Consider the following 19,561-nt stretch of genomic DNA (forward strand, 5'->3'; position numbering starts at 1 on the left):
GTCAGTAAAATCTTTTAAGGAGGGTGAGGGCGTATATTTTAATGGCTTTTTTATTTTTAACTCCTGGAGACCGAGATTCCCGGACCTTGCCATGTAAGAGGAGGCAAGAAGGGCCAGATCAATAGGTAACTGCAGTGCTTGTGGGCCAGGAGGAGCAGGAGTGTTTCCTCCAGGCCCAACAAACTCACCTGCCATGATCTCACACGCGATCGGCCGACCCCCCTCGAAGTCCGAGAACCCCCCCCGGCCCGATGTTGGAGAACCCCGCCCAATGTCCGAGACCCACACACACTACCCCCCACCTGACGATGTTTCCGACCCCCCTGATCTATCCATGGAACCCGATGTCTCTGACCAATGTCTCCGTCTCTACAGATGCCTCCAAACCCCCGATGATCGATCCCCCCTCCCTCCCCAATGATCGAAACCCCCTCACTCCCCAATGATCGCTGCCCCTCCCCCGGATGTTTGGCCCCAACCCCCTCCATGTTCAGCCTTAACCCCTACGATGACCGACTTACCTGGCATCTGTTCTTCGGCTGCTTTCCCGTCCGACAGGCAATCAGCCTGTCAATCTGTCTGGCCATTGCGCGGGAAACCTGCTGAAAAAATGTAAAAGACATCCTGACATCAATATCACCAGGGCGTCTAGGAAACCCATACTTCTCGGTTTTCCCATCCATTAGTTCCCCCACCCCCTCACCCACTGTCTGCGCAGCTCAGAGTCAAAAATATCCTATGATGTTATTACGGCCCTAATTGCCATTTTGGGCGACAACTATGTGGAGCATGCACCTTGCACGCTCCACCCAGTTTTACCCGATGGTACAGACGAAGAGGATCAAAGACGGTAAGTTTAAAATTACATTTGTGGGGCCAGGGGGTGCAGGAGTTCTCCTACATAGAATTTTATAGCACAGGCTCAACAGGTTTATACTGGTGTTTATCCTCCACACGCTATCCTTCTATTTATTTATTTATCTAGCTTCCCCTTAAATGCATCTATGCTATTCGCATCAACCACTCCATGTAGCAGTATGTTCCACATTCTGACCACTTTCTGAGCAATGAAATTTCTCCTGAATTCCTTATTGGATTTATTAATGACGATCTTATATTTGTGGCCCCTAGTTTTGGACTCCCCCACAAGTGGATACATCTTCTCTACATCAACCCTATTGAACCCTTTCATGATTTAAAAAATCACTATCAGGTCACTTCTCAGTATTCTCTTTTCTAGAAAAAAGAGCCCCAGCCTGTTCAGTCTTTCCTGATGGTTATACCCCATCAGTTCTGGTGTCATCCTTGTAAAAAAAATTTTCACTTTCTCCAGTGCTTAGAATCATAGTATCTTACAGCACAGAAGTGCCCATCGTGCCTGTGCCAACTCTTTGAAAGAGCTGTCCAATTTAGTCCCATGCCTCAGCTTTTTCCTCATAACCCAGCAAATTAATCCTCTTCAAGTACATGTCTTTTGAAAGTTCCTATGGAATCTGATTCCACCACCCTTTCAGGTAATGCATTCCAGATCTTAACAAACCTCTGTGTGAAAAAATTTCTTCTCATTTCCCCTCTAGTTCTTCTGCCAGTTATTTTAAATCTGTGACCTCTGGTTACTGACCCACTTGCCAGAGGGAACAGTTTCTCCCTACTTACTCTATAAAAACCCTTCATTATTTTGAATACCTCTATTAGGTCTCCCCTTAACCCTCTCTGCTCTAAGGAGAACAACCCCAGTTTTTCTAGACTCTCCGTGTAACTGAAGTCTTTCATCCCTGGTACCATTCTAGTAAATCTCCTCTGCACTCCCTCCAAGGCCTTGACATCCTTCCTAAAGTATGGTGCCCAGAATTGTACACAATATTCCAGCTGAGGCCTAACCAGTGATTTGTAAAGGTTTAGCATAACTTCCTTGTTTTTGTGTTCAATGCCCCTATTTACAAAGCCAAGTATCCCATACGCTTTCTTAACCACCTTATCAACTTGCCCTGCCACGTCCAAAGATTTGTGAATATGCACCCCCAGGTCTCTCTGCTCTTGCACACCCCTCAAAATAGTGCCATTTAGATTATACTGCCTCTCCATGTTGTTCCTCCCAAAGTGCTTTTGAGTTCTATTCCTCCAGAAATGAACCCCAGTGCTTTGTTTGCACTTTTTATGGTGTTGCTACTTTTAATGATTTGAGAATCTGTACCCCTAGATCCCTTTGCACCTCTACCCCATTTAGACTCTTATATTCCAAGGAGTAGGTGGCCTCCTTATTCCTCCTACCAAAATGCACCGCCTCACACTTAAGCGATATTGAAATTCATTTGCCATTTGCACACCCATTCTGCAAGTTTGTTAACGCCATCTTGTATTTTGTCACAGTCTTCCTCAGTATGAACTATAACCCCAATTGGGGTCATCTGTTAATTTTGATATTGTACTTCCAATTCCCAAGTCCGAATCATTCATGTAAATAGTGAACAACAGTGGTCCCAGCATCGATCCCTGCGGAACACCACTTCCCACCTTCCACCAGCCTGAGTAACTATCTTTAATTCCTGTTCTCTGTTTTCTGTTTTGTAGCCAGCTTGCTATCCATTCTGCTACTTGGCGTCTGACTCAACGTTCTCTGACCTTAGTCATAAGCCTACAGTGTGGTATCTTATTGAAAGACTTTTGAAAGTCCATGTATATTACACCTACATTACACTTGTCTACTCTTCCTGTTACTTCTTCAAAGAATTCAATAAGATTGGTCAAGCATGACCACCCTTTTGAAATCCGTGCTGACTATTCTTCATTATATTTCGGTTTCTAAATGATTTTCTATTACATCCTTGAGTAAAGATTCAAATATCTTTCCTACCACCGATGCTAAGCTAACCCTTCTAAAGTTCCCTGGACTTGTTGTATCTTCCTTTTTGAATATAGGAATAACATTAGCTGGCCGCCAGTCCTCTGGCACTATTCCCCTTTCTATTGAATTTTTATATATACACACACCAGTGCATCCAATAGTGCATAGTTATGCGACCCCCGCAAAGAACGGGGGAATGGGACTAACTGGATTGCTCTTACAAAGAGCCGGCATAGGCTCGATAGGCCGAATGGCCTCCTTCTGTGTTGTAACGATTCAACTGCTATCCCTTCCCTAAATTCTTTTAATATGCGTGGATGCAATCCTTCCGGTTCCGGGGTTTTATCCTCTCTAGGTTTGTTTAGTTTATCAATTATCTCTCCTAGCTATCTTAAATGTCTTGATATCTTTTTTAATCTCATTCTCTAATGTCATGTCCACCTTGTTGGCCTCAGCTTTTAACCAGGGAGACTAAATAATTATTCAATAATTCTGCCATTTCACTGTCATTCCCTGTGAGTTTGCCTTGTGCATCCCTTAGTAACCCTATTCATAATCTTAATTTTCCTTTTTTGTCCATAGAATACTTCACTATTTCTTTTTATATTCTTTGATAATTTCATTTTGTAATTCCTCTTTGCCTTCCTAATTAGTATTTTGACTTCTTTCCTAACCTCTTCGTATTTCCTTTTTCATCCTTTCCTTTATTGTCTATGTATTTAGTGTAAGTCTTTTCCTTTAGTTTCAATCTTAACGTTATTCATGGGACCTTGATCCCATTCCGGTTCAGGTGGAGCCCATCCCAGCAGTATAGCACCTTCCAGTCCCAGTACTGTTGCCAGTGTCCCATGAAATGGAACCCTTCCTTCCCACATCACCCTTTCAGCCATGCATTCACCTTCCTGATCTGTCTATCCCTATGTCAATTAGCACGTGGTTCGTGTAGCAATCCTGAGATTACCACCCGTGGGGTTCTGCTTTTCAATTTAGTTCCTAGCTCCTGATACTCTCATAGCAGGACCCTCCTCCCTGTTCTTTCCTGTGACATTGATCCCGACATGGACCACGACAACTGGATCTTCCCCCTCCCTTTCCAAGTTCCCCTCCAGTTACTCCGAGATATCCATTACCCTGACACCAGATGGGCAACACACCCTCCTTGACTCTAGGTTGCGACTGCAGAGGACGCTATCTATCCCCCTGATTATAAAATCCCTTATGATTACAACCTTCTATGATCGCCACAAGAATAATGTGGGCTGCTACCACCTAAGTTCCCCCAGACGTCCCTTGCTGCCAATGGGTTGGCGTCCAGGTCCCCAAGTATTGATCGGCCCCCCAGAATTGCGTGTGCTCAAATTTCTAGGCCAGAGTTTCTGCCACAGTTTGTTGCAAAAGGCTTTGTGCGCTGCTAAAACATGGGTAATGCCTCTTGTGCATCATCGATTTTAAACGCTCCACCATTGGCAGCCATGCCTTCAGCTGCCTAGGCCCTAAGCTCTGGAATTCTCTCCCTAAATCTGTCTGCCTCTCTACCTCTCTCTCCTCCTTTAAGAGGCTGTATCAAACCTACCTCTTTGACCAAGGTTTGGGTCACCCGTCCTAATCTCCTTATGTGTCCCGGTGTCACATTCTGTTTGATAATTGCTCCTGTGAAGCGCCTTTTACTACGTTAAAGGTGCTATATAAATGCAAGTTGTTGTTGCATCACAAAGCTTGAGCATTAGCATCCAATGAGGCAGTTTTCACACCTAAACAAAAGCGTTTGTCATATTGTTTGCCAAAAGAGCTTGAGCACTAGCACCTGATGAGGTCAAAAAGACTATAATCATCACTGAATTGGTTACTAGGCGATTTTCACACCTAGATAAAATTGCTTGTAAAAGACCTTAACACATTGATTGGCAAAAAAGGGCTTACCACATTGGCTTTGCAAGGCAATACGTGCTTGAATAAATAAATCCAGACTTTTGCAATTCATTTAAACATTTTATTAATTTAATAGTTACTCATTTAACAGGGACAGCTATCATTGGAAAAGATAGTAAAGGGATTTGTGCATGGAGATCTTATTCTCTTAAATGTTTTATTCTTTTATCGGTTATTCATTTAGTGGGCCTAATTGTATTATGAGAGGTACCGCTATGGTCTGGGCTCCCAGAATGTTGATTAGCTGCTTGGAGAACATGAGCTTCCTACATGTACCCAGATCTACAAACACAGGGCTCCTTTGTTCAGCTTAGTGTGATGTGCAATAAGGTGTAGCCAGCAGTTTAATTCAGGTCTACTAATAGCTCATTGCGCTCTATAGATCTGAGATCAATATCACTATCAGTATCATAATGGGAGCCTTTGTAATATAATTTGAATAGTGTGCCTCATTAATCTGACATGCCAGTACACAAATTAGAAAATATTTGCAAAATCATAGAAAGTGATAATTTTATGAAAGAAGATATTTGTAAATTTTGGAAAATGTGTGGGGAGAAACACAAAACTTTGAAAATATGGTTCAGTATATCTGCTGAATTTGTAGACTTTGCAATAAATAATTTTGGTATTGGTTAATCCATGAATCCATTCTATTATCTGAATTTTACATTAAAAAGGTGTGTGGACGCAACATTCCGAAGGTATTGCACCTTCAGGTGTCACTGTGATCATATCGTTATATAACATATTTTGTGACATGGCCACCTAAAGCAAAAATAAGTAACCCACATTTGGAACCATGAAAGTGGGGAAAAAGGGGTTTGAAAAATGAAATCAATTTTAAATAAATAAAGTGCAGAGAACATAAAAAAAAGTCTCACCTTGAAATGGCTCTTGTGGCCAGGTGCAGCTGAACCCTGTCTGAAAAAGACAGCGTTCCAAAATAATCATTTTCCAACAGAATGGACATTTGGATCTCCTCTAAGCTTTCACGTTAAGCAACCTTTCCAAATTTCACACATAGCTTGAAGGAATGTCGAGCACCCAGCATTTAGAATCATAGAATCATAAATTGCACTGCCACCAAAAAGAAAGAAACAGCAACAATCTCAACAGACTAAACAAACCTACTGTGCATGCTGACTGAACTCTAATTAACAATCCTACTGAGGAAATAGTTGCAACCCACTCCGACACAAGGTGAAATGGCTCTCCTCCCCCCATTACAACACTCGTGATTTCGCCCCCCCACCACCCATCCAGTGGAGCAGTACCTAGTTGCTTGGAGCCAACCCTCCTCAGCCACTTTCACACTGATATATTGGGGCCTGGAGCTCACACACTTCAGCAGAGCATATCTCCTCACTCCCCCACATCAGCCATCCAAGCAATGCCCCATCCCACCTAATGAGTGTTGTTTTGGTGAGTGGAACCCAGCCTCCTCACCTGAGCATATCGCTCCTCTCTACCCAATGTCACTTAAGCTGATTGTATCCAGCCTTCCTGTCCTCATTTTCACTTCTTCCATTGTCCTCCTCATCACCCCCTTCATCCTCTTGCTCTCTTCTCCTCTGCCTCCATTCTCTCCCCTCTGCTTCTATCCTCTCCCCTCCTCTTTCCCTCTTCCTTTTTGTAAATGAATGGAAATATTGCAATTGAGTTTCACAAACCTTTCATAATTGAAATAAAATTGACCTCTCACCTGGGGCAATATTTTCTTCTTGTTAGATATAAGTAATTTTTGAAGGATATTTTTTGAAAAATATTGAGTGTTATAACTGATGTTTTTTTTTAAAACCAGGATTACCTGCTGCCATCTCCCTTTCCAGAGTAAATGGTTGTACGTTGGCACAGAGCGAGGAAACACGTACGTTGTAAATATTGAGTCTTTTGTCCTGTCGGGATACGTCATCATGTGGAATAAAGCAATAGAACTGTAAGTATCGTCCATGACCAAGTAAAGAATATTATTGTGGAAGGAAAGTCACATTAGTTGATAATGTTCAATTGGCCGTTAACATGAAATAGCCAGAATCACTTAAATTTACGTAAGTCTAAAGGTGGTATCTAAACTTTTTTTAAAAAATTGAGCGTGTAAGTTTCATAGTTCCTGTTTTAATTGCAATGCATTACATTATGAAGATCAGTTATCAGAAGGATGTAACACATCAGTAGGAGACTCAGCAAACCCAATACTGTTTGCCTGAAGGAAAATATAGATAATAAATAAAAAGGATCAAAACTTGACATAGTCCATAAATTTGCCTAACATGGAAGAATAATAACGGATTAAAAGATTATAAACTGTGGCATTAATATCAGGGTAGGAAAAGCTGCTGTTGTTTTCAATAAATTAGAGAATGGGAAAAAAAAGAAAAAACAAAATACTGCAGATGCTGGAAATCTGAAACAGATGCTGAGCAGGTCAGTCAGCATCTGTGGAGAGAATTGATGTTAGTGATGCAGAAATAGGACCCTGTTTTGCCCATTTTCAGGTGTAAAACCGGGGCAAGATGACCAATTTAGCAGCGCAATCATAGAAAGTTACGGCACAGAAGGAGGTCATTCAGCCCATCGTGTCTGTGCCGGCCGAAAAAGAGCTATCCAGTTTAATCCCACTTTCCAGCACTTGGTCTGTACCCCTGTAGGTTAGGGCACTTCAAGTGCACATCCAAGTACTTTTTAAATGAGTTGAGGGTTTCTGCCTCCACCACCCTTTCAGGCAGTCAATTCCGGACCCCCACCACGCTTCGAGTGAAACAATTTCTCTTCAGCTCCGCTCTAATCCTTCTACCAATTACTTTAAATCTATGCCCCTTGGTCACTGACCCCTCTGCTAAGGGAAATATGTTCTTCCTATCCTGTCCTGCGCCGGAAGTACGTCTGATGCCATGTTAATTATGGCGCTCTTTAGGAGTCCCTAGCAGCTCTTGCCTAATTAAAATATGGAAATTGTAAACAATTTTACAACACCAAGTTATAGTCCAGCAATTTTATTTTAAATTCACAAGCTTTCGGAGATTTTCTCCTTCCTCAGGCAAACATTTGCCTGAGGAAGGAGAAAATCTCCGAAAGCTTGTGAATTTAAAATAAAATTGCTGGACTATAACTTGGTGTTGTAAAATTGTTTACAATTGTCAACCCCAGTCCATCACCGGCATCTCCACATCATAAAATATGGAAGAAAGGGTCCTGTGCCTGAATCAGGACCTTTTGTGAAATTGGTGTCTGGGAGTGCCTGATTGGTCAGTTCCTAACTCCACCGAGAAGAAAATGACGCTTACAGTCGGAAAGCAGGCTACAGCAGCAATATTTAAAGGAATCCTCACCTCCATTAAGAGTTTCAGTTAGTCTTTATAGGCTGCTAGTGTAATTTTCAGCTATCCAAAATAGCTGGATTTCCACAGGTGCAGAGAGTCATAGACTGCACTCATGTATCTTTGCGTGCTCCCTATCATCAACCAGCAAAATTCTACAACAGAAGGGCTTTCAATCCTTTGACGTTTAACTTGTCTGTGACCACAAATGGAGAATAATGCGAGACTGTGCCCGGTTTCCTGGCAGTTGTCATGATGCTTTCATCCTGCGCCAGCCCTCAATGCCGCCTCTCTTCCATCCAGACTATAGGGTCAGAGGCTGGCAGCTTGGGGACAAGGGGTTTCCCTCAACACCTGGCTTATGTTTCCTGTCAGGAACTCGGGCACAGATGCGGAGCTGCACTATAATGAGACTAATGTAAGAACCAAAATTCTGATAGAGCAGACCGTTAGGGTCTTGATACAAAACTTCTGCTGCCTGTACAGCTTTGAAGGCATCCTTCAGTGCAGCCCCAAGCGAGTCTCGTGATTCGTGGTCGTGTGTTGTATGCTGCACAACTTTGCAATACAAAGGTGGCCTTGGAGCCATCAGAGGGGGAAGAACTGGAGAATGAACATCAAGAAGGGGACGAGGAAACAGAGACTCCAGAGGAAGATGAAGGCCCCAGCAGTGCTGCCACATGCCAGAGCTCTAAGGCAGCAAATTATTGAAGAGAGGTTCTGTTGAAGAATCCCTCTCCTTCCCAATGTGCCAACCTTCCCTCACCAATGCACCGTCCCTCCAACCATCTCACCCAGTCCTTACACCCACCATCTGAATGCTGTCAATCAGTATTACCAACAAGCCAGGGGATCAACCCTGGTTCAATGAGCAGTGTAGAAGAGCATGCCAGGAGCAGCACCAGGCGTACCTAAAAATGAGGTGCCAACCTGGTGAAGCTACAACTCAGGACTACATGCATGCTAAACAGCGGAAGCAACATGCTATAGACAGAGCTAAGCAATTCCACAACCAACGGATCAGATCAAAGCTCTGCAGTCCTGCCACATCCAGTCGTGAATGGTGGTGGACAATTAAACAACTAACGGGAGGAGGAGGCTCTGCAAACATCCCCATCCTCAATGATGGCGGAGTCCAGCACGTGAGTGAAAAAGACAAGGCTGAAGCATTTGCAACCATCTTCAGCCAGAAGTGCGGAGTGGATGATCCATCTCGGCCTCCTCCCGATATCCCCATCATCACGGAAGCCAGTCTTCGGCCAATTCGATTCACTCCACGTGATATCAAGAAACGGCTGAGTGCACTGGATACAGCAAAGGCTATGGGCCCCGACAACATCCCAGCTGTAGTGCTGAAGACTTGTGCTCCAGAACTAGCTGCGCCTCTAGCCAAGCTGTTCCAGTACAGCTACAACACTGGCATCCACCCGACAATGTGGAAAATTGCCCAGGTATGTCCTGTCCACAAAAAGCAGGACAAATCCAATCCGGCCAATTACCGCCCCATCAGTCTACTCTCAATCAACAGCAAAGTGATGCAAGGTGTCGTCGACAGTGCTATCAAGCGGCACTTACTCACCAATAACCTGCTCACCGATGCTCAGTTTGGGACCCGCCAGGACCACTCGGCGCCAGACCTCATTACAGCCTTGGTCCAAACATGGACAAAAGAGCTGAATTCCAGAGGTGAGATGAGAGTGACTGCCCTTGACATCAAGGCAGCATTTGACCGAGTGTGGCACCAAGGAGCCCTAGTAAAATTGAAGTCAATGGGAATCGGGGGGAAAACTCTCCAGTGGCTGGAGTCATACCTAGCACAAAGGAAGATGGTAGTGGTTGTTGGAGGCCAATCATCTCAGCCCCAGGACATTGCTGCAGGAGTTCCTCAGGGCAGTGTCCTTGGCCCAACCATCTTCAGCTGCTTCATCAATGACCTTCCCTCCATCATAAGTTCAGAAATGGGGATGTTCGCTGATGACTGCACAGTGTTCAGTTCCATTCGCAACCCCTCAAATAATGAAGCAGTCCGAGCCCGCATGCAGCAAGACCTGGACAACATCCAGGCTTGGGCTCATAAGTGGCAAGTAACATTCGCGCCAGACAAGTGCCAGGCAATGACCATCTCCAACAAGAGAGAGTCTAACCACCTCCCCTTGACATTCAACGGCATTACCATCGCCGAATCCCCCACCATCAACATCCTGGGGGTCACCATTGACCAGAAACTTAACTGGACCAGCCATATAAATACTGTGGCTACGAGAGCAGGTCAGAGGCTGGGTATTCTGCGGCGAGTGACTCACCTCCTGACTCCCCAAAGCCTTTCCACCATCTACAAGGCACAAGTCAGGAGTGTGATGGAATACTCTCCACTTGCCTGGATGAGTGCAGCTCCAACAACACTCAAGAAGCTCGACACCATCCAAGATAAAGCAGCCCGCTTGATTGGCACCCCATCCACCACCCTAAACATTCACTCCCTTCACCACCGGCGCACTGTGGCTGCAGTGTGCACCATCCACAGGATGCACTGCAGCAACTCGCCAAGGCTTCTTCGACAGCACCTCCCAAACCCGCGACCTCTACCACCTAGAAGGACAAGAGCAGCAGGTACATGGGAACAACACCACCTGCACGTTCCCCTCCAAGTCACACACCATCCCGACTTGGAAATATATCGCCGTTCCTTCATTGTCGCTGGGTCAAAATCCTGGAACTCCCTTCCTTACAGCACTGTGGGAGAACCGTCACCACACGGACTGCAGCGGTTCAAGAAGGCGGCTCACCACCACCTTCTCAAGGGCAATTAGGGATGGGCAATAAATGCTGGCCTTGCCAGCGACGCCCACATCCCGTGAACAAATAAAAAAAAAACTTCATGGGTGTGTTGCTCTTGCATCATTAAGAATATCAAGACCAACAGCAATCCAAAACAAAAGAGTTCATTACACCACCAAACTTCACCACACCTCATTTGGCAAATGCTTATTTTGAACAAAGGGAACTAAAAATCAACCTTGTGCAAAACCTTAATGCCTGTCTTCTATGCTTGTTAACTTATTCTAGTGCTCCTTTGAGATGTATCCCCAGTGGCTACAGTTTGGGAGGTGGAAGGCTGCTGAACTTCCGCTGAGGGCGTTTGATGGGGGAGCTCAAGGTGCTCTGGCCATTGAGGGCCCAGCTGCAGTCCTTTTTTTTAAATTCGTTCACGGGATGTGGGCGTCGCTGGCAAGGCCGGCATTTATTGCCCATCCCTAATTGCCCTCGAGAAGGTGGTGGTGAGCCGCCTTCTTGAACCGCTGCAGTCCGTGTGGTGACGGTTCTCCCACAATGCTGTTAGGAAGGGAGTTCCAGGATTTTGACCCAGCGACAATGAAGGAACGGCGATATATTTCCAAGTCGGGATGGTGTGTGACTTGGAGGGGAACGTGCAGGTGGTGTTGTTCCCATGCGCCTGCTGCCCTTGTCCTTCTAGGTGGTAGAGGTCGCGGGTTTGGGAGGTGCTGTCGAAGAAGCCTTGGCGAGTTGCTGCAGTGCATCCTGTGGATGGTGCACACTGCAGCCACAGTGCGCCGGTGGTGAAGGGAGTGAATGTTTAGGGTGGTGGATGGGGTGCCAATCAAGCGGGCTGCTTTATCTTGGATGGTGTCGAGCTTCTTGAGTGTTGTTGGAGCTGCACTCATCCAGGCAAGTGGGGAGTATTCCATCACACTCCTGACTTGTGCCTTGTAGATAGTGGAAAGGCTTTGGGGAGTCAGGAGGTGAGTCACTCGCCGCAGAATACCCAGCCTCTGACCTGCTCTCGTAGCCACAGTATTTATATGGCTGGTCCAGTTAAGTTTCTGGTCAATGGTGAGCCCCAGGATGTTGATGGTGGGGGATTCGGCGATGGTAATGCCGTTGAATGTCAAGGGGAGGTGGTTAGACTCTCTCTTGTTGGAGATGGTCATTGCCTGGCACTTATCTGGCGCGAATGTTACTTGCCACTTATGAGCCCAAGCCTGGATGTTGTCCAGGTCTTGCTGCATGCAGGCTCGGACTGCTTCATTATCTGAGGGGTTGCGAATGGAACTGAACACTATGCAGTCATCAGCGAACATCCCCATTTCCGACCTTATGATGGAGGGAAGGTCATTGATGAAGCAGCTGAAGATGGTTGGGCCAAGGACACTGCCCTGAGGAACTCCTGCAGCAATGCCCTGGGGCTGAGATGACTGGCCTCCAACAACCACTACCATCTTCCTTTGTGCCAGGTATGACTCCAGCCACTGGAGAGTTTTCCCCCTGATTCCCATTGACTTCAATTTTACTAGGGCTCCTTGGTGCCACACTCGGTCAAATGCTGCCTTGATGTCAAGAGAATTCACTCTCACCTCACCTCTGGAATTCAGCTCTTTTGTCCATGTTTGGACCAAGGCTGTAATGAGGTCTGGAGCCGAGTGGTCCTGGCGGAACCCAAACTGAGCATCAGCGAGCAGGTTATTGTTGAGTAAGTGCCGCTTGATAGCACTGTCGACGACACCTTGCATCACTTTGCTGATGATTGAGAGTAGACTGATGGGGCGGTCATTGGCCGGATTGGATTTGTCCTGCTTTTTGTGGACAGGACATACCTGGGCAATTTTCCACATTGTCGGGTGGATGCCAGTGTTGTAGCTGTACTGGAACAGCTTGGATAGAGGCGCAGCTAGTTCTGGAGCACAAGTCTTCAGCACTACAGCTGGGATGTTGTCAGGGCCCATAGCCTTTGCTGTATCCAGTGCACTCAGCCGTTTCTTGATATCACGTGGAGTGAATCGAATTGGCCGAAGACTGGCTTCCGTGATGGTGGGGATATCGGGAGGAGGCTGAGATGGATTATCCACTCGGCACTTCTGGCTGAAGATGGTTGCAAACGCTTCAGCCTTGTCTTTTGCACTCACGTGCTGGACTCCGCCATCATTGAGAATGGGGATGTTTGCAGAGCCTCCTCCTCCCGTTAGTTGTTTAATTGTCCACCACCATTCACGACTGGATGTGGCAGGACTGCAGAGCTTTGATCTGATCCGTTGGTTGTGGAATCGCTTAGCTCTGTCTATAGCATGTTGCTTCCGCTGTTTAGCATGCATGTAGTCCTGAGTTGTAGCTTCACCAGGTTGGTACCTCATTTTTAGGTACGCCTGGTGCTGCTCCTGGCATGCTCTTCTACACTCCTCATTGAACCAGGGTTGATCCCCTGGCTTGTTGGTAATGGTAGAGTGAGGAATATGCCGGGCCATGAGGTTACAGATTGTGCTGGAATGCAATTCTGCTGCTGCTGATGGCCCACAGCGCCTCATGGATGCCCAGTTTTGAGCTGCTAGATCTGTTCTGAATCTATCCCATTTAGCACGGTGGTAGTGCCACACAACACGTTGGATGGTGTCCTCAGTGCGAAGACGGGATTTCATCTCCACGAGGACTGTGCGGTGGTCACTCCTACCAATACTGTCATGGACAGATGCATTTGCGACAGGTAGATTGGTGAGGACGAGGTCAAGTAAGTTTTTCCCTCGTGTTGGTTCGCTCACCACCTGCCGCAAGCCCAGTCTAGCAGCTATGTCCTTCAGGACTCGGCCAGCTCGGTCAGTAGTGGTGCTACCGAGCCACTCTTGGTGATGGACATTGAAGTCCCCCACCCAGAGTACATTTTGTGCCCTTGCTACCCTCAGTGCTTCCTCCAAGTAGTGTTCAACATGGAGGAGGACTGATTCATCAGCTGAGGGAGGACGGTAGGTGGTAATCAGCAGGAGGTTTCCTTGCCCATGTTTGACCTGATGCCATGAGATTTCATGGGGTCCAGAGTCAATGTTGAGGACTCCCAGGGCCACTCCCTCCTGACTGTATATCACTGTACCGCCACCTCTGGTGGGTCTGTCCTGCCGGTGGGACAGGACATACCCAGGGATGGTGATGGAAGAGTCTGGGACGTTGGCTGAAAGATATGATTCTGTGAGTATGGCTATGTCAGGCTGTTGCTTGACTCGTCTGTGGGACAGCTCTCCCAATTTTGGCACAAGTCCCCAGATGTTAGTAAGGAGGACCTTGCAGGGTTGACTGGGCTTGGTGTTTTGCCGTTGTCGTGTCCGGTGCCTTGTGGTCCGATGCCGGGTGGTCCGTCCGGTTTTATTCTTATTATGACTTTTCGTAGCGAGATTTTACAACTGAGTGGCTTGCTAGGCCATTTCAGAGGGCAATTAAGAATCAACCACATTGCTGTGGGTCTGGAGTCACATATAGGCCAGACCGGGTAAGGGCGGCAGGCTTCCTTCCCTAAAGGACATTAGTGAACCAGATGGGTTTTTTATGACAATCCGGTAGTTTCATGGCCATCATTACTGATACTAGTATTTTAATTCCAGATTTTTATTTAATTAATTGAATTTAATTAATTAATTGAATTTAAATTCGCCAGCTGCCGTGGCGGGATTTGAACTCATGACTCTAGATTTTAGTCCAGGCCTCTGGATTACTAGCCCAGTAACATAACCACTATGCTACCGTACCCGCCGCAACTACAGGGCCCACGACCCGATCCCGTCCCCTGCGACTACAGGCCCCCTGGCTCGCCCCCTCCCATCCCCGACCCACTTAAATAAGGGCCGTTGTGACGCTAGCAGTGGCCTGATTTTTCTCCAGTCTTTGCTGGTGGGCTGTTGTGCCATGCAGGCTCTATTACAATAATGTCCCAGGTCCACTATCTCTGGTTCCTCTGATCTCACCATTCTGGCGCAGGGTATTTACCCTTCACCACGCGCCCCCCCCCCCCCCCCGAATTTCTGGGCCCTGGTGTTGGAGGGAAGGATTCAGATTTCTGAGAATGAAATTGGCTGTCGGAAGGGGGGTTTGGAGGGAGAATCAAGTTGCTTCTGCATGGGGGGGGAGTTGAATTATTTGTCAGTTGGTTGAGGGGGGGGGGGCTTGATGAGCTTCTCCATGACTTTGGGGGAGTCCCAATTCCTTCCATATAACAGTGGGGATGTACAGTTAGGAAAGTGAGGATAATTGAACTGGGAGTATGTAACTAAAAGTTCAGGCGCAAAGATCTATTTGCAGTTCAGTGGTGCTCATGTCAGTCCATTTCAAATTGCTTGCTGTTGGAAGCTGTTTATATTTCCACTTGCTACTTCTGGGATGGTTATGACTGGCAGACCTTTGAAAAACAGGGAGGGGAAAAAGCTGTCAGGGGTTACTGGTTGGGATAATGGAGAGATAAGCAGGAGTTTTCATCTGCACAATTGCAACAATCCACTTGAAGCTCAGTGCAGGTCGCATCGTGGCCATTTCAAAGCAAGTCTGATACTGGAGACTGCATTTACACTAGCTACTTCTGAGGTAATGTTATCTTTGAGAAAAACAGAAGCTTTCATTTTTTTTGCTATTAGGAGAAATTGTGAGACCGTTAAGGGAGTGTTCTTGCAAATTAACAGGATAAATGGCAGTTTTGGATATCTAAAGAGATGAGGGATGGTACACCAACCTGCCACGAAATGTTAGGGGGAGTCCCACTTTATCAAATCAGTCACACAATGTAACATTCACGGTGCCATCTACAGGTGCAGTTCCATTACTGTTTTTAATATATAATTCCACTCACTTTTTAATATATAATAGTTAGGTGCATATAATAATGGTAATGAGGTGTGAATGAGGATTAAACATAGTGTGCATTAAGTATAAGTTGAGGACTAAGCATTACACACAAAATTTTAATCCTCCTTCATACCTCAGCCTCCATAAATACAAGTGCATATACTCAGTGTACCATCAACTACCATGTTGTCTCCAAAAATAAAAAAGTGTATGTACTCAGTAAATTCTAGTAAAACTTCAACTACATTCCGAACTATATTAATATAAATGTTTAATGATTGGGGACGGAGTTTGTCTTTATGATGCAGAATTAAAAAACTTACTTAATTATTTTCTGATATGAAAACTAGAAATGGTGACTTAGCTTGCACCAGACTATTGGACTGTTGTTCAGTTGAACTTCCTCTTGGTTTTTTGAAGGAAATAAGCACTCTCAGTGGGTAAAACGGAAAGGAGTGGCATTGATGACATCCATGAAGAATAATGTCCACTCCCATCCCCCCCCCGCCAAAAAAAATGAATATATTGTTGACTTTAGGAATGAGGAAAGTGGGGTTTGTGAGAAAAAGGGAAAGATCACAATAGATATGGGTGAGGAATGCACTCTCTGCTGCCTCCTTTCAAGATGAAAAGGTACAAATTCCTCTACGTGTTTTTCATAACTCAGTCCTCAAACACTAGGGATCAGTTATTTTTTGATAAATCAGGGTTCAATTTTTTTTTGCCGGAAATCTTTTTGACATATCACACTTGAAACCTGTAAACATAGCCATGCATTCCAGTACTTACACTGAAGAATCAACCAGGTATATCTGTTGGTTTTTTTGGTCTCAGTGATCCTATAAGAGTTTCTACAAATATCCCATAGGTCACCATGAAACTGAATTTATTTACATAGCCCGTTTGCAAGTTTATGTAGAACCCAGTAGCAGGAGAACTCAGATTAAAACAGTTAACTGCCACTGACTTGCAGTTTCTGTTAACAGTCAATCAGCTGTACTTGCTGGACTTGGTTCTTGGGAATGAGGTGGGCCAAGTGGAGCAAGTGTCAGTGGTAGAGCATTTAGGGAGCAGTGATCATAGTATCATAAGGTTTAGAATAGCTATGGAAAAGGACACAGGCCACTCTAAAGTATACTCAATAAAAGGAGGGCCAATTTCAATGGGATGAGAACAGATCTGGCCCAGGTAAATTGGAATCAAAGGTTGGCAGGCAAAACTGTAATTGATCAGTGGGTGGCCTTTGAGGAGGAGATGGTTCGTGTACAGTCTAGGCACATTCCCACGAGACAGAAAGGTAGGGCAACTAAAGCCAGAGCTCCCTGGATGACAAAAGAGATAGTGAGTAAGATGAAACGGAAAAAAGGGGCAGATGACAGATGTCAGGTCGATAACACAAGTGAGAACCAGGCAGAATATAGAAAGTTTAGAGGGGAAGTGAAAAAGGAAATAAGAGGGGCAAAGAGAGGGTATGAGAATAGACTGGCGGCCAACATAAAAGGAAATCCAAAAGTCTTCTACAGGCATGTAAACAGTAAACGGGTAGTAAGAGGAGGGGTGGGGCCGATTAGGAACTATAAAGGAGATCGACTCATGGGTCAGAGGGGATGGCTGAGGTACTAAATGAGAACTTTGCATCTGTCTTTACCAAGGAAGAAGATGCTGCCACAATCTCAGTAAAAGAAGATATAGTTGAGATACTGGATGGGCTAAAAATTGATAAATAAGAGGTACTTGAAAGGCTAGCTGTACTTAAAGTAGATAAGTCACCCAGTCCGGATGGGATGCATCCTAGGTTGCTGAGGGAAGTAAGGGTGGAAATTGCGGAGGTACTGGCCATAATCTTCCAAACATCCATAGATACGGGGGTGGTGCCAGAGGACTGGAGAATGGCAAATGTTACACCCTTGTTCAAAAAAGGGTGTTAGGATAAACCCAGCAACTACAGGCCAGTCAGTTTAACCTCAGTGGTGGGGAAACTTTTAGAAACGATAATCCGGGACAGAATTAACAGTCACTTGGACAAGTGTGGATTGATTAGGGAAAACCAGCATGGATTTGTTAAAGGCAAATTGTGTTTAACTAACCTGATAGAGTTTTTTGATGAGGTAACAGAGAGGGTAGATGAGGGCAATGCAGTTGATGTGGTGTATATGGACTTTCAAAAGGCGTTTGATAAAGTGCCACACGGTAGGCTTATCATCAAGATTGCGGCCCCTGGAATAAAGGGGGCAGTAGCAACATGGATGCAGAATTGGCTAAGGGAGAGGAAACAGAGAGTAGTGATGAACGGTTGTTTTTCGGACTCGAGGGAGGTGTATGGTGGTGTTCCCCAGGGGTCAGTGCTGGGACCACTGCTTTTTTTGATATATATATTAATGATTTGGACTTGGGTGTACAGGGCACAATTTGAAAATTTGCAGATGACACAAAACTTGGAAGGGTAGTAAACAGTAAGGGGGATAGTGATAGACTTGAAGAGGATATAGACAGGCTGGTGGCATGGGCGGACACTTGGCAGATGAAATTTAATGCAGAAAAATGCGAAGTGATACATTTCGGTAGGAAGAACGAGGAGAGGCAATGTAAACTAGAGGGCACAATTCTAAAAGGGGACAGGAACAGAGAGACCTGGGGGTATATGTGCACAAATCGTTGAAGATGGCAGGGCAGGTTGAGAAAGTGATTAAAAAAGCATACGGGATCCTGGGCTTTATAAATAGAGGCATGGGGCATCATTTTAGCACCCGCTATCGGGTGCGTTCCTGGCGGGGGGGGCTCCGAAAATCGGGGAATCCCGGAGTGGGTTCAGAGCCCAGCTCCAACCCGCCCACTTCCGGGTTCCCCACAGACGCGCCGACGTGCGCGCGCAGCCCCCGCATGTGGGAATCCCGCAGGCAATTAAAGCCAGCGGGATGCCACTTAAAAGTATTTACTGAGGTATTTCAGGTCATTAACTGACCTGATTAAGTGAATATGTGAGGAGGGGTGGAATTTTATAGACAACTGGGACTGTTTCCCATACTGGGGGAAACACTCCCAGTTGAAATAGACGCGTTGCAGCTATCAGCCTGTGGCAGCTGCAAAGGTCCATTTGACAGGTGGGGGGGAGACCCTCACTCATTGCAGGAGGCCACTCTGTCACTTGGGACAAAGTTTGGCCTCCACCACCCTCCTCCTGACAAGAAAATTCACCAACTTGCACACTTACCCCGGGGTCCAGAGACATGTACCTACCTTGCGGACCCCCTCAGATGTACATCTTCAGGATGGGGGCTGCCGTAGCTGCAGTCATGACCTCCTCGGAGGGCGAACAGCATCACCGGCCACGCCGTCCACCTCTGACACGTGGATTCCACAACAGAGTGCTGTGACACATCCACCTGCACAGCAGGAGGGAGGGCAACTGCAGAGAGAGATGTGTCGCAGAGGGCACTACCCTCGCCACAGGGTCCACAGACCGAGGCTCAGCTTCCTGGACCTCTCTGAGCAGCAGTGCACACGGAGGCTCAGAGTCACTCGACATGTAGTCGTGGACATCTGCAGCCTTCTTCATGCCGAGCTGCTCCCGGTTGTCCCGAGCACCATCTTCTTACCTGTCGCTGTCAAAGTCACCACTGCCCTCAACAACTTCTCCTCCGCATCCTTCCAGGGTGCCATCGGGGACATCGCCGACGTCTCTCAGTCGTCTGCACAAAAGAGCCCTGCAAATACACCTACAGCACTCTGCAGTGACACAATGGGTGTCATCAGGTGTGGGTCTTCATTGTGATCCTCAGGAAAGGGCATTATTGCACAAACCAGACAAGATTCGCAAAGACGTGGCAGTAGTGGTGCCAATATAATATGTAATGTG

General features: G+C 46.1%; 1 protein-coding gene across 2 annotated transcripts in view; it reads left to right on the forward strand.

Annotated features, from left to right (window-relative positions):
* LOC137326962 (syntaxin-binding protein 5-like) overlaps positions 1-19,561 on the forward strand; it is a 398,728-nt gene that overhangs the window by 118,786 nt on the left and 260,381 nt on the right. For both annotated transcript variants that reach the window (XM_067992335.1, XM_067992336.1), the window contains exon 6: positions 6,579-6,713. In XM_067992335.1, the coding sequence (XP_067848436.1) occupies positions 6,579-6,713 (135 nt within the window). The remainder of the gene's footprint in view (positions 1-6,578; positions 6,714-19,561) is intronic.

Source organism: Heptranchias perlo, chromosome 11 (genome assembly GCF_035084215.1).
Source record: "Heptranchias perlo isolate sHepPer1 chromosome 11, sHepPer1.hap1, whole genome shotgun sequence".
Taxonomy (NCBI): Eukaryota; Metazoa; Chordata; class Chondrichthyes; order Hexanchiformes; family Hexanchidae; genus Heptranchias; species Heptranchias perlo.